At 36.9% G+C, this 16557-nt stretch overlaps 1 protein-coding gene across 1 annotated transcript; it reads left to right on the plus strand.

Annotated features, from left to right (window-relative positions):
- Positions 1 to 1150: 1150 nt before the first annotated feature.
- On the plus strand, positions 1151 to 15308 carry LOC139327003 (receptor-type tyrosine-protein phosphatase S-like; the record flags this gene model as incomplete). Its single annotated transcript, XM_070956695.1, has 5 exons — positions 1151 to 1339; positions 9161 to 9503; positions 9733 to 9911; positions 10843 to 10969; positions 15183 to 15308. Coding segments are annotated over 5 exons (964 nt in total), but the record flags the coding sequence as incomplete, so codon positions are not given.
- Positions 15309 to 16557: the final 1249 nt, after the last annotated feature.

Raw genomic sequence — 16557 nt, forward strand, 5'->3', positions numbered from 1 at the left:
AATTAAGAATAAATGAAATCTTGGTCAGATTTAAAATCTTAAAAAATTCTCAGCCTGTCATGCTTTAGAGTGGAATTGATCATTTCTCCTTCCCAATAAGTCTTCTCTGGTAGATCTCCAAGAAAACTAGGTGTGGAGCTAATTGTGGACTCACTCCCAGTTCAGGTAAACCTTATCCCATGAACCTAGCTGTTTCATGGGAAGGTTTGCTATTTGCCTATCCACCTGTTGTTGATCCTGTGATGATCCCTTGTTAACTTGTTCTGAAAACAGCTAAGTATCTTGAGGATCTATTATCATATTCCAGGTCTAGAAGATAAGATAGAATACCTCTCTGGTGAGAGAGTAGTCAACAAGTGACTACTACATTCCAGGAATGCTCTTTACTGTTATAGAGTACACAATTTTGAAAGCCTGGGAGAATTTATACCTAACAAAATTAAGCCAGGGTTCTTTCTTATTTCTTAGGTGTGAGTAATCTTTTCTGAAATTCTCCCTTTAGCTAGTTATTCATTCATTCCATATTCATTACCAAGGCCAGATCTACATCCCTTTGCAAGGATTCATAAACGTAGCTAACAACTTTGTCTTGTCCACTGATCCCAGCTTTCTTATTTGTTCATATGCATGCATGTAGTTCTTAGAACATGAAGTATACTTAGGATATATAAAAAAAGTATACAGAGTGCATTCACATATACATTTAGTGTGGTTCTGTTGTTTCATGGTTTTTGCCACTAAAGGTATTTCAAGAAATCAGAAAGCCCTAACGAGGCGCTAGTGAGTGAAGCAATCTTCTGTGCTTTGCCTGCTCCCTCCAACTCTCAGCTGTGAAGTTTTTTTTCAGCCCTAACGAGGCACTAGCGAGTGAAGCGATCTCGTGGTTTGCCTGCTTTTCTCATTGCTTCTCTCTCCAAAGATCAGTTGTGCTTTAGAAGCTGTTTTTTATCCCTAAATGGGATAAAAACCAGCAAACTAATGTGCTGAAGCAGACCAGACTAAGGACGCTAGCCAGATAAATACCTGGTACGCAGATTTTTCCCCCCCTATTTTTCTCCCCAAAAACTAAGCTGCATCTTATACTCCGGTGCATCTTATACTCCAAAAAATACGGTACTCTCACTTCTGGAACATTTCTCTTTAATTCTAGGTTGCTTATCTCTTTGGTTAGTTTCCAACTGTTGTTTCTTGTCTTGCCTTTTGGTGAGAATCCTCAACTTACAACAGCAATTGGGACCAGAATTGCTGTCATTAAGGGACATAGTCATAAAGCAAAATACAAGATTGTGTCACTTAGTGATGGCAGTTCTACATTCCCAGTTGCCATTAAGCGAAGACTGTAAATCGTTAAGCCAAGGGCCTACAGCTTCTGACTTCTCGTTGGCTTCTCTATTTATTTTGCCTGTGGAAAGCTGCAAGGAAAGTTGGAAAACATGACTGTGGCTCAGTACAACATCATAATTGTAAGCTGAGTAGCTGGATCACAATCACATGACCCCAGGAACATGGCAATGGCTGTGAATTCTGAGTACCAGTTATGTGTTCCCTCGTTCAGCACCATCATAACTTTGGACAATGTCTGAATTGTGATGGGACCTGAGCACTACCTGTATATGTCAGTCCATCACAAAGATTTTTCATCCCCGCTGCTACCTGTAATTTCTAAAAAAATAATTTAGATCTACTATAAACTCCTGTTGTGCATGCATAAGAATAAAAAGTCATCTTAATAAATACAAAAGTATAGTTTAAAGGATCATTGTTCAGTTTGATCACATGCATGAAAGCAAGTAAAATAACATTATAAAGGACTAATTATTTAGTATTGTCTTATTCAGGTATTTTGATTCTTAGTTTCTAATTTCACTATGTTCTAATTAGCTATGCAAAGTCTTTTGCTTCTAAACCTGAATAATACCTTTCCTTTTTACTCTCTTTTAAATCTGTAAATAGCTACTAATGATAATCAATTACTTAGAGAAGATTGTGCCTCTGTGCTGCTCAATTCCTTTGTAGATTAGAACCGAAGTTTAGAATGCATAAAAATTACCATCTTCTCCATAAGATACAGCTTTCTTAAGTGATTTTATAACCATTTTATTTATGATTTTGTTAAATGTTACCATGAAAACAGGATTATTTTGTTTCTTGCACATTAAACCAGTGACTTTTTCAGTGTTCCACATTCCAAACTATAAGGAAAATTTTTAAAATGACAACTCATGAAAACAAGATTTCTCACTCTCACACAGACATAGATAGACCATTTTACAAAGCCTTTCAATTTAACCCATTTTTCCAGCTTAAAACCTAAGAGAAATGCCCTTCTATTCACACAAACACACATGCCATCTTTCTAAAAGAGTAGCTGCTGTGGCTCATGCTGCTTGTTTAATTTAATTATTTACATGTATATATCAGACATTTTTGGCCACCCATTTCACAAAAAGTGGCTGGGCGGTGTACAACAAGAATATAAACCAATAAACATATTAAGAAGCAATCATTAAAAAGATAAAAAATAACAAGGCATATAGAACATTAGATATTAATTGGGGCACCCTCAAGATCTCAATAGTCCCCTGAGATCCCCAGGCCTGATAACCTAGCTAGGTCTTGAAGGTCTTCCAGAGAATAAGGAGGGATGGAGATAACCTTTGAGGTGTTGAAAATGTCGCATAAAGTGGGCACCACCACCATTTTTCACAGCAGCACTGCCTGTAATTAGGAACTGCCAAGTGTAGTTCCCAGACAGATAGGACCTGCAACATGCCAGATCTGACGGGACAGGCAATTATAATCAGATGAGATAGTCCTCAAATAATCTGGTCTTATGCCATGAAAGACTTGAAAAGTCAAAAACAGGCGAATTCTACAGAAATTGGCCTTGGAAGCAAACTGGAAACCAATCAGCTCAGAGGTATAACCCATGTAGTTCTAGAAACACATATAAGTGCCCGTGTTGTCACATTTTTTATCAGCTAAAGTTTCAAGGGTAACTCCCTATATAGAGTGCATTAGAGTAATCCAGTCAGGAGTTGACTATGAGTGACCATGAGTGGCTGTGAGCAGAGTCCTCTGATCTAGGAATGGGGGCAACATCAGCTATGCAAAATCCTTCCTAGCCACAACTGCCACCTGCTCTTTGAGCAAGAGTTGTGGGTCTGAGAGGATCCCCAGATTACACACTGGGTTTATCTGGGACAGTGCAATCCTATCCATCCCCAAAGATAGTGTAGGCCTAGAACCGGCAGGCCACAAATCCCAAAGTCACTCAATCTTGCCAGGGTTTATCTGGGTTTATTTGAAAATTGTTCCCAATTCAGATGCTCAACCTTCAGACACTGGGATAGGATGTTGGTAGTACTGCTTAATTCACCAAGAGCAGAGATATAATAGTGGGTATTGTCAGTATATTTACTCCATAGTAATGGATTAGCTCCTCTAGCAATAAAGTATTCTTCACTATGTTATAGTATAATATTAAATAATTTATGTTATTCTCATAGATTATGTTGATTAGATCAATTGAGAAACTTTCAAAATGTAACATTGGTCAGGCATCCTTAAAATCAGGTCAAATACATAGAAGTGTTGCTCCATCAATCAATTAGACCTTATTCCCTTAAAGACTTGGAACCCCCGAGAAAAAAAGCAATAATAAGGGTAATCTAAGTCAACTGTATGTGAATATTATGAGCTGGGGAGAGCTCTGCTGAAAGTCTTGTAAGTATACATGGCAGTGATGGAACCTGCTGTGTAGGCTGCTTACATTTGGTAGTAGGTACAATTATTTCCTCTGAATGTTTAGTATACAATTAGAGTGCAAGTATTAGCATTCCTTTCTGAAGATATTATGAAAAGCAGTAATTAAAGCACATGGTCAACCCTAACTGGTACCTCTCAGAGTCACCTGGAACCACAAGATGGATGGCAAATAAATTTAATAATAATAATTTGTTCTAATATGAATAATGCTTCTGCTGCTGCTTTATGCAATTTAATTTATAGTGTAGAAATATTCTGTCATTTAATATGTATTTTGTACTGCTATAATGACAGCAGTGCAACTTATTCTTCGTATTATTTAGTTGTAGTTATGCTACATTTAGTGTAGCATAAAATAAACAAGAAACAACTCATCATTTCATCTCAGTTCATTCTATTTTGGCCTTTTCTCTATTAAGAGTACGGTTTCTTTAGCTTTTTGTCAGAGGATATTCAGTTTCACACTCCATTGCTTTCACTTGAACCCTTTCTTTTTCATCAATATCATGAAAGGAATAATGCTTTTATTTCACTTATTGGAAGAATAATTATATTAAAAATTATATTGTGCTCTGATTTTATAATAGCAAAATCCATACAAATACTTGTAATAAAGACACACCAGTAGAAGCAAACTATGGCGAGCTTATCCCTTTGTTTGTTATTGAAAGTATTACAGATTTATTTACAAACATTCATTACCTTTCTATTGAATAGCGCATCAGTGTGTACAACATAAAACAGATCTAAAGTTATTCCATAGCAGACACAAGCGAACATAAATCCATTGATTTCATTCAGGTAAATGAAAATCCATGCAAAACCTTTTTTAAAAAAGATTTTGCTCCTAATACATTGCAGTAAAAAAAAAAAAATGCTCTTAGCCAAATGTTAGTGTCACAAATGTCTTAATTGCTTGTGCCTGTCTACCAGTGGTGGAATTCAAATTTTTTTACTATCGGTTCTGTGGGCGTGGCTTGGTGGGCGTGGTGTGGCTTGTTGGGCATGGCAGGGGAAGGATACTGCAAAATCTCCATTCCCAGCCCACTCCAGGGGAAGGATACTGCAAGATCTCCATTCCCACCCCACTCTGGGGCCAGCCAGAGGTGGTATTTGCCGGTTCTCCGAACTACTCAAAATTTCTGCTATCGGTTCTCCAGAATCTGTTGAATAGCACCCCTACTGTCTATCAGAGAAAAGGTGGAACCAGTCTATGGTGGTTGGTGAGTGGTATGACATTGATTCTTCTCTATGGATTAACTCTCCTGTCTTTATTCTTTCAGTGTTTATAGTTTGTTAGCTAAGCAGGTACAGATCTGGTCTAGGTAAGGCTGGAGAGATACCTGGGTATTCCCCCAGTACGGTCATTTCATTGATGGAAGTTGCATAAGCAATGCGTACTGTCTCTTGAATATGAGACAGACAGTTTAACAATTGTGTGCCCTTCCCAAAGAATAGTACAAGAACTCTTTAAGAAACAAAGAAGACACAATGTTGGAAGCTTGTCAGAGGGAGATCCAACCAGGAAATAAGGAGGACTTTCCTGACAAGGAGAACAATTAATGGAACAGTTGTGTAGGCTCCATTGCTGGAGGCTTTCAAGAAAAGATGTATTCAGGATCATATAAGGACTCCTGCCTTCAGGACTCTTCCAGCCCTATGATTCTATCAGTTCAATGCATTTCACAGCCAGGTTGCTTTCATAGTGATCCTCTTGTTATCTTAAACTGAAAAAGTATGCTAGTTAATACCGCTAACTAGCCCTAAAAAGAAGAGCTAATTCAGGATCTCCATTTGAATATAACCTCCATTTGCTTGGCTGCATATTTGTTTTGCTTTGTTTTGCTTTGTTTTGCTTTGTTTTTTCACATTTTAAAATCGCAATAATCTCTGTTGCGCTGAACTGTTTTGGCAGTACCGTTTAATTAGTCCTATAAACATTTTCATAAATCCAATACCTTTTTATCAGTTTCTTTCTCTTTTATTTTTTGTCACAGTTGCTTTATGTACTTACACCTCATAAATGCCAGAGTCAGTGTATTCAAAACTGCAATATTCAATCAAATTATCCCTTGATATATGTCAAAAATGTTCTAAATGGTTTTGGCCCATATTTTAATATCTTTGCTCTTCCAGATAAATGGTCTGTGAAATCTAGTAATTACAATGACTTCCCTTGCCAGATCACTGAAGTATCAGAGAAGGGTCGGCATTATAACGACAACAAATTAATCAGAAAAGTCCATCTCCAAGCACATTCTCACAATGGCTTCAATATGGAATGGCCCCCAAATGTCTCTTAATGTTCTTTTTCTGCATACTGTTGTTCTATTTCATCATGGGATATTAAACATATTTCAGCTCATAGGACAGGCTCAGATGTGTTTGCAGATATTGAAAACAAATGTTGGAACTGGATGAGTGATAATATTGAAGCAATAACTATGTCCTAGTAGGCATACTTGTTTAATGGTTTGCATAGGGTTTTTTTGGTACAAACTTCGCAATTTCTACTCCTAACATAAATTGAAGGATTTTCCCCCCTCACTGTTGAAGTTTGGAAACAATTTTGTGTCAGTGAAGTAAATTAAGGGAAGCATTACATAAAGTAAAATTAATGACCAAAATACCATATTGTAAAGTTCCTTTTGTTTGAATAAAAAGGAATAGAAGTCAGCAGCAACATGCATTGCCGTAATCCTGAGCTATTTCCAAAAGTGATAAAATGTGCATTATAAGGGACAGAATGAAAATTTTTGTGATTCATAGAACTTTTAATTAGACAATGAAGAATTCTGAGAAATGCAAAATGTCTCCAACAAAAGTTAACTTAACAAATTGCATAGTTTCACAAGCTACTACTTCTATTTCTTTTTTTAAAAATCCATATAAATAACTCCTAGTTATAAATGAACAAGAAAAAAATGGGCCGCTACAGAGAGAATTATTTTTCTAAATGTTGTTACTTGGTTTCTGACTGCATTAGTATAAATAATCCAAATTGGAAGAAATTGTGGTTGTTTTCCATGGAAAATATAGCAGTTGTTAAATACCCTTAACAGTGTAATCCGTATCTTTTAAAAAGATTGGCCATGGATTCCAAAGTTTTCAAACATAAATGCCAGAAACTTAGTTGCTTTGGATTTTTTCTTATTGCTTTTGAAGATTTTTGTTTAAATCTTTCTCTTTAATACTTGGCAAGCAGGACAAGAAAAAAGTGAGATAACAAAGAGATTTCTTATCAGCTGTCCTGCTCCTGTTAGCTTTTTGGTTGCCTGCTATAGAAATGGGAAGAAGGAGGAGAATTGACTGTTTTGTCATTATTATCATGCAAGAATCTCTGTTCCTAAAGATGAACTTCCCTTTTCTATATTACAGAGAACAAATCCTTCAGTTTGTTCCTTTAACTCACGCATACCCTGTCAGAGCTGGTAGATTGAAAATAAATAACTTAAGAAGCTAGATGAATGAAAGCTAACTGAAAAGGGGTTTCTGTGCTTAGAAATTTTATTTGAATCCACACAAAAAGAGAAAGATGGCTAATTAATCCACACATTTAATTGAATAATTATTGTTTGATGCCACTTCTGATGAAATCTAAGCACTTAGAACATTTTTTATAGTTTGGAATGACTTCAATAATAAGTAATTAATTGAAATTGATTGTGTTGGATTTCTAGCTTCTAGAAATGAGTCATGGATATTTATACTTATATTTAACATTTTTTTTTATCCTACCTTCATTACTTTAAGCAACACAATGCAGCAAACATACATAATACTCCTTCCTCCTATTTTCTCCACATTGATAACCTGTGAGTTTGGACTGAGAGAGAGAGTGAGTGACTGGCCAGATGGGTGAAGTCATCCATCTGGCTTCCATGCTTAAAGTCTCACAGTCTCCTTTAACTGCTATATCCAACCTCATCTATATAAAATAATCTATACTATATTCATTTAGTTCATTTAGTGACTGCTCGAAGTGACAACATCACGGAAAAGAATGACTTATGGCTGTTTTTCATACTTACAACCAGGGATGAAATGCTACCGGTTCGGACCAGTTCGGTCGAACCAGTAGCGATGGCGGGTGGTTCGGAGAACTGGTAGCGATGACAGTGCAAGGCTCCACCCACCCACCCGGTCGTCATTACTTCCTGGTTTTAACCAGGAAAAATTGGCATGGCAACTGCTTCCCTGTGATGAGATTGTATTACAATTTCATTCATCTGATAATTCAAATGAATATTAAAATCTTGTGTTCTGTTCAGGGCGTGTGCCTAAAGATATGAGAAAAAGGAATTGATTTCAGGATGGAGCTGGTCTGTGTTTACAGACAATTGCTTCATCCCTGGTCTGGACCATCTGCCTAGCAGCCTCCCCACCACTCCTCCTGTCTCCAAACTCCGACATAGTATTGGGAAGAGAGTAGAGGTAGTCCTCATTTAATTACCACAATTGAAACTGGCAATTCATTCGTTAAGCAAAGCAGTTCCTAAGAGCAATCACAACTGTGCTTCTATTTTTTTTTTTTTTTTTTTTTTTAATTTGATTTATATGCCGCCCTTCTCCGGAGACTCAGGGCGGCTTACAATGCGTTAAGCAATATTCTTATTCTTACTTTAGCTTTGCTTTATCAACTTGCAAAAGTCATAAAGGCAAGCATTGGTCATATAAAGTGCCTGAGTGGCGCAGGAGCCTGAGTGGCGCAGCAGATTAATGCTACAGTTAAAGGTAGTATTTAGCATTTAGCTTCCAGCTGCCTGCAATTACTGCGAGTTCAATTCTCACCAGGCTCAAGGCTGACTCAGCCTTCCTTCCTTTCTAAGATAGGTAAAATGAGGACCCGGTTTGTGGGGGCAATAAGCTGACTTTGTATAAAATATACAAAAGTATGAAGGCTATTGCTTAACGCCTTGTAAGCCGCCCTGAGTCTCCGGAGAAGGGCGGCATATAAATCAAAATTTAAATTTAAAAATTTAAAAAAGTTCATTATTCATCCCTGTTGTAACTGTAAATGGTTGCTAAATGAGGCAGCGGCTAAACAAGGACTACCTGTACTAGTTGCATTTCAATGAGGACTTTATTGGGGTTCATGATCATGGGAAGTACAGTCAAGAATCCTGGATACGTTTTTTTTTCCCCAGATAGAATTCAGGGACAATATCACAATTGTGTGCACAATTCCAGGCCTTCATGCAAATGCCTGATCAGGTCAGGGAAGAACAAGCATCTTATCATGAGAAACTCTTTTCCAGATTTCTGAAGTAATCTGGAACCAGAATCTTAAATTCCAGCTTCTGCTCCTGAACTGCCTTGCTGGTGTTGCTGGTTCTGTTGATGGTTGTCATGACAATATGACAAGATATATCATGAATTGAAATATTCTCAGTCTTTATGTGCCTTTTCTGAGTTGGCTTCTTTCTTTCTTTCTTTCTTTTTATTCCAGCGCTGGAGTTGGCAGGACCGGCTGTTTCATTGTAATAGATGCCATGCTAGAGAGAATAAAACATGAAAAGACTGTAGATATTTATGGCCATGTAACTCTAATGAGAGCCCAGAGAAATTACATGGTTCAAACAGAGGACCAATACATCTTTATCCATGATGCACTGCTTGAAGCAGTGACTTGTGGAAATACCGAAGTGCCAGCCAGAAACCTGTATGCATATATTCAGAAGCTGACACAGATAGAAACAGGAGAGAATGTCACAGGAATGGAATTGGAATTTAAGGTATTTTGTCTCCACATTTTTTCATGATACATTCTGCATTAGGGAAAATCAACAGCAAACTGTTCTAGGATTAATGCAGCTGCTTTTATAGATTTAACCAGAAGATCTGATTTGTATCTGGTGGAATGCCATACAGAGGCTATTCTAATATGTGTTTATTAAAAAAAATGGTGCCCCATTTTTTTATTATTATCAAAAGCAATCCCAAAGTCTTCTTTGTCTCTTGCAGCGGCTAGCCAGCTCTAAAGCTCATACTTCAAGATTTATCAGTGCCAATCTTCCATGTAATAAATTTAAAAACCGCCTTGTTAATATTATGCCATATGAATCCACAAGGATATGTTTGCAACCTATCAGAGGAGTAGAAGGCTCTGATTATATCAATGCCAGTTTTATCGATGGATACAGGTACCGAACCAGTTTTTGTGATGTAAAAAAGTACTAGTTACATATGTTGTAGTGGTCATAAATATAATTTGCCATTATGCCAAGTGTCATTTTAGCTCTTTTCAGATTCTTATGGTAATCAGTCCAGCACTACAGTTCCTGCCCCTAACTTTCCCCTAATCGCTAACCACATTGCTATTGTTTGTTTTGTTAGCTCATGTCTCTTTCTCAGAGTCATAGCATAACATATGGATTTACCTGTAATTATAAATTTAAATAACAATCTACAGAAGTTTCATTTAACTCAGATCCCAATTCCAGAATTTCTCCTGTAAAACAGAAAGCAAATGACTTGAGGATAAATTCATTAGAGGGTCACCTAAGATATTACGTAACTATTGAGTATAAGGATCAAATGTTGTTTGTAATAAAGGCCTGTCGCAGAAAACCACTGTCCCCCTTGGTCTTAGCCATCTTAAAAATATAAATTAGCCTGTTCCATTTTCATCTTTGTGATTTGACTTCAGAACTTTTGCTATAGTTCTTGAATCACTGAAAGAGTTAACAAAGAATTGCTTTGGAGCTATAAGTCATTGGCTCAATAGAGTGTGTGACAGTCAGCCTTCAGTGTAAAAATGGAACTGTACCACTAAGTGTTTCCTAAGTGCTTTTTGTGACACACAAAATTGAGCTATTAGAGTTGCATTAAATTTTAAATAAGATAAAGGCATAAATCACAATATTAAGAGAACAATTTCCTAGACAAACTTCCTAAAATAAAATAGCTCTATGGTTGGATTAAATAACATTTAATATGTTTTAATATTCTTACCGTTAATAATTTACAGCCATATGTTTGTTAGAATGATGTTTCAGTAGAATGTTTATATGCAGCAAGAGAGCCTGCTGTCTTTTGATTGATAAATATTATTTTTTTGCATTTTACATTTAGGCAGCAAAAAGCCTATGTAGCTACACAGGGACCTTTGGCAGAAACAACAGAAGATTTCTGGAGAATGCTTTGGGAGCACAATTCAACCATTGTAGTCATGCTTACTAAGCTACGAGAAATGGGCAGAGTAAGTTTTTATGTATTTTTTTACATTCTAGAAAAAGAATGTCAGAAATTACGTTAATATAGGAAGAACAAGCAATTCTCCCAGCTACTTCTATTTGGATCTATTTGTATTAATGTAGTTGGTAATTAGAAGAAGCGTGGTGGCGTAATGGTTAGAATGCAGTATTGTCAGGCTAATTCTGCCGACTGCCAAGAGTTCAATTCTGACCAGCTCAAGGTTGACTCAGCCTTCCAGCCTTCTTTCTGAGGTCGATAAAATGAGGACCTAGATTATTGGGGGCAATATGCTGATTTTGTGAACTGCTTAGAGAGAGCTGTAAAGCATTATGGAGTGGTATATAAGTCTAAATGCTATTTCTACTGCTAATTATCACTAAGCAAAATGAAAAGCAAACTGTTAACCCCTTTTGCACCTGAGCAGAGACAATGTTGGATTTGTTTACAGGTAGAATTTGGCAGCCACTCTGTGTGTATGTGTGTGTGTTTGTGTGAGTGAGTGTGTATGTATGTACGTACGTACATACATACACACCATTGGTGAAATCCAATTTTTTTTTTACTACTGGTTCTGTGGGTATAGCTTGGTGGGCGTGGCAGGAGAAGGATACTGCAAAATCTCCATTCCCAATACACTCCATAGGAAGAATACTACAAAATCCCCATTCCCTCCCCACTAATGGGGAAAGGATATTGCAAAATCTCCATTCCCACCCCACTCTGGGGCCAGCCAGAGGTGGTATTTGCCGGTTCTCCAAACTACTCAAAATTTCTGCTACCGGTTCTCCAAACTATTCAAAATTTCTGCTACCGGTTCTCCGAACTGCTCAAAATTTCCACTACCAGTTCTCCAGAACCTGTCAGAACCTGCTGGATTTCACCCCTGAAACATACATATATATATATAAGCACAGTGGCTGCCTAATTCCACCTGCAAATGAATCCAACATTGTCTCTGCACTCCCTCTCTCTCTCTCTCTCTCTCTCTCTCTCTCTCTCTCTCTCTCTCTCTCTCTCTCTCTCTCTCTCTCTCACACACACACACACACACACACACACACACACACACACACGCTGTCTGTATCATTCACAGAATTGTCATCATTTATGTTTGATAAATTTCAAAATAGCTTGCACTTCTTCTGCAATGCAGCTACAGGAATGTACTGTTTTAAATGGATGTACTGTTTTAATTCACAAAAGAAGCTTCACTCTCACAAACAGCAGTTGTGGATGCAAAAGTAGGGTCATGACTGCACTTTGTGAACCAATTAAGGTTCACTTTACTGAATGTTACTATACACAGAAAATTAGCATGTCAGGATAAAAGGATAGATCACTTCTTATGCAGAAAGTAGTTTTGATGAAAGGCACATTCAGCCACACAGTCTTAAGATAATCAGTAGTGTTTTGTTTTTGAGTTATAGCTTGATAAGAGACAAACTAGCCAGCTAGCCCTTAACAAGAACTAGCATAGAGCTTTCCAACCTTCCTTGGAGTTGTAAAATTAACATAGAATGGTGAGAAAAAAGGCTGTTGGCAATGGGGTATCCACTAGGAGAATAAAATTAGCCAATGTGGTAGTCACTGTACTGCAAGCAAAGTCCTGACCTTTTTATTGTGTGGTGTTTGATCCACCTTACAATTGCCCCAAGTTGACAAGCTTACAAAGTCTGCTTGTCATAATAGGGACATAACATAGGACTGTATATGCTGCATAGGACTGACTTTTCTTACAATAGCTGTTTGTAGCACATGTCTGTCTAGAGCTGCTTTGTTGTTGTTGTTGTTGGGCAGATGATCATTTTTTTTTAAATCTAAGTAAGGTCACATTATTTTCCAGGAAAGCATATAGAATCTAGTTTAGACCCCCAAACTCTTAAGAAATTAAACTAATGTGCTTTGCAGTATGTTAGTTTCTTGCCTTCTTTAAGGAGACAGGCAGGGGATCTAATGGGTGCCAAGGAAATGCTAAGACATTCACTTCCTGAGCAGCTGCTTGAGAGCCTAAATCCTAATGTTTGATTCAAAGGTTTTTGAGTGCTGTTTCAGAGGTCTGACTAAGAATTTCTACAGCAATTCTTGTACAAAAGATTTTCTGAGTAAGTTGTAAGTTTGAAAAGTGGTTGATTGTGGTAAAAATTAAATTAAACACGAAATTATTATTTTTTCAATATTTAAATCAATATGGAATGTGTGCATTGCTTCATTTACAAGAACTGTAATTCTCTGACCTTTATGGCAGAAAAAAGAGCTGTTCTTGTAACATTTAAACAGGTTATACATGTTATATAAGTTACCAAATGTTTGCCTTATCCAAATACTTTATCAATAATGACTCTAGATCAATTTTTTGTATAGAATGGAAATAGCAAGAGATTACAATTACAATTACAAAACAATTACTATATATATAAACTGGCATATTTGAGTTGCTAAATAGAATTTAGCATGTAGCATCAGCAGAATTTTATAACAGTGTTGAAGAATGTAAGAGGGGTGGGCTGCCTAGGCTTAATTGAGTTCTAAAAATTACAAACCTCACTCCAAACCAAGAGAAACAAAATCCTAACCTCAAATAGGTGTGATTCAGCTGCATCTATTTTTCATCGCCTTCTTCCCTTTGCAGCCTGTGTCTCTTTGAAACCATTGAATCTGAATGTCCAGCCCTCCCATATGAGTTAGCAACAGTGCTCAGATTCATCATCAAAAGGCAGTTCTAAGCTTTGTTTGCTCTATGTAGGTATTTCCAGAAAGAATTGTTTTGTAACTGTGTAACCTTCAGCCAAACATTTTGCTTTCCTATAACAAACGTATTATGGAATTCTTAATTCACTATTACATTTTGTCCCAAACTCTTGTTCTGAACTATTATTTGCTTATTCTGGTCTTCATTAGATAGAATTGCTATCTTTTGAAATACCATAGTGGGAGATTGTTGGGAAATTGTCAGCTAGGCTAAAAGGAGGGTTCAAGTGAGGAATTAGCCTTGAATGCTTGCATAGCTAGATTGAGGCATAAGCCTGACCTCTCCATCCCTCCACCAGATCCATGAAATCTTATCAGCTTGTTCCCAGAGGAAAGCAAGCAATCTGGCATGATTCTTACAGTATAAGTAGAAATCAATAAAGATGCTGACTTAAGCTATTGATTTGGTTTGGTTTGGTTTGGTTTGGTTTGGTTTGGTTTGGTTTGGTTTGGTTTGGTTTGGTTTGGTTTGGTTTGGTTTGGTTTGGTTTGGTTTGGTTCGGATACCAGTTATATATAAAATCATCAAGACTTTGAGAATCAGCATCTTCAAATAGGTGTTAAGAAGGAATAATAACAGCAGCAATAACAATCATTAATCTAATCATCATTAGATCTTCAAATAATAAAGCCAATTTGTATACAAATAGTGTTTTCAGTAGGTTTTCTGGTGTATCTAGTAGTACTTCTAAAATCTGTATTGTTTCCAGATGCTTGATGTGAACATATTTTAAGAGAACTTTCCAGATTATTTCTTGAACATTATCCCAGTCAGTGCAGATGAATTTTGAAAATCAGGAATTAATTTCAAATGATAGAATTCCTAGGAAATATATTTAACACTGAAATTAATAGCATTTGACAGATGGACTGCTGATAATATGTCAATAGATTCACTTTGCAAGAAGTCCTAGGGTTTATATACAGATTGATTCAAAGATACCTTGTTCATTTTTGTAACCCAAACCTAAGAGTTAGTAAAATAATGGATTTAATTTACTTGATCATTCCTGCACATTGTTCATTTGATTGCAGCATTTGAAATAATCATTGCATGAATAAAAAATTACTTGTCAAGAAGATGAACACATTTTATTGGAATATTTTCACCTGAACTGAAAAACAGAAAGTCCATTAAAAGGAAAGGAAGGACAGGAGTGCTTGAAAAAGTGCTAATAAACAATGAGGTTTCTTAATCTCTTAAATAAATGTAATCTTGAGAATGCTGTTTAAACTTTTGGAGAGTTAGGGAAAAACTTTGTGTCTTTCCAGAAAAAATCTATTCAGGAAACGAGAAGAAGCACAAAACTTTGATATAACAAGTCTTCAGATCTTATAACTGACCTAAAGCTTAATCTTTTCCTCAGAACAGGAATATTCTGAATATAACAATAAGTATGCCTCCTTGGAAAACAGAATTGGACAGAACTGTAAATTAAACAAAGAACTGAAAGTTTTTGCTTTTGTAGGAAAAATGCCACCAGTATTGGCCTGCAGAGCGCTCAGCCAGATATCAATATTTTGTGGTTGATCCTATGGCAGAGTATAATATGCCACAATATATCCTAAGAGAATTCAAGGTCACAGATGCCCGGGTAAGACAACATACTATGAATGTCCTACATTTTATTGTTATGCGTGTTTGTTTTGCCTTTTACCAGCAGTATTTTCTAACATATCTAGCAATCTAATTTTGTGTCCCAGTCTCTGATCAGTGATAATCATTATCCCCATAGGAATGGAAATATTTTTGGATCCGCAACACACATGGTCAGTAAGCTAGTCATATATCATTAGAACTGCAGCCTCATATCTAAACAGAAAGCAAGAGACATTCCCCAGTTTGGCCAGTTCATTCTGGGACAGGGGAAGAATTATGCCAGCCTTGGAAACAGAAGGGAGTTGGGGGGGGTGGGTGGGGAGAATATGGGACATCATCTTTTGTTCATCTCATAAAAGCTAACAAGATGCTGTCAAGAAAATGCATTCATTTTATCTTGCTTTGAGAAAGTATTTTTAAAGCAACGTCCACATAGAAGTAAGTTATAACAGTGACATTAGTAAAAAGAGCAAAAGAATGAGAAACTGTTCTGTTGTATATAATTTAAGTCTGATGTTGATCAAAAGCGATACTAGGGAGAAGACAATGATCCACAGATGAAGCAAAAATCAATAGGAAAGCCAATTCCATGGTTTTAGGCTCTCTACTGATAGCCACCATTTTCTATGCATGTCAGCCTGGACAGTTTTAACATTAGATATTTGAGAATGACTGCTGAGATCAATTTTAATTTACTGGCAGTATGAACTGAATGAAAGTTATCCTCTCAATAACCTGGTCCCAAGTCCTTTCGCACTTTGGACAGTTAAAACTTATTACAGCCTATGTGGAGTTAAATATTTAAAGTTCTTGAGACTCATCTGCATCTACATCAGGGCTATCAAACTCGCGGCCTGCAGGCCGGATGCGTCACGCCCACACCCGGTTTAGCGAAGGGGGGGAAAGTCCCGATATGTCACGTGATGCTGCCATGACAACACGAGTTTGACACCCCTAATCTATATGATTCAGTTGATTCCAGCTGTAGTTTCAATTCCTCCTGGAAGTCAATCCAATGCAGAGCGGTTTCAGAAATGCGTTTTGGAGGAAACTACAGAGCCTATTGTACACATACTCCAGATAGTTGCAGATGATTTACAACCAGAGAGAAGCCAGATCATAGCCATTATCTGTAGTTCAGCAGACAGTGATGAGTCCAAGAGCATCCCAGAGCTGTAAATCAGGATGCTGATTCTTTAAGGAAAGTGCCCCCCCAGGAGTTGAACCATTTTAGCCTCTAGGTC

The sequence above is a fragment of the Pituophis catenifer genome, unplaced genomic scaffold, assembly GCF_029215685.1.
Source record: "Pituophis catenifer annectens isolate HBS135680 unplaced genomic scaffold, rPitCat1.0.hap2 SCAF_505, whole genome shotgun sequence".
Lineage (NCBI taxonomy): Eukaryota > Metazoa > Chordata > Lepidosauria > Squamata > Colubridae > Pituophis > Pituophis catenifer.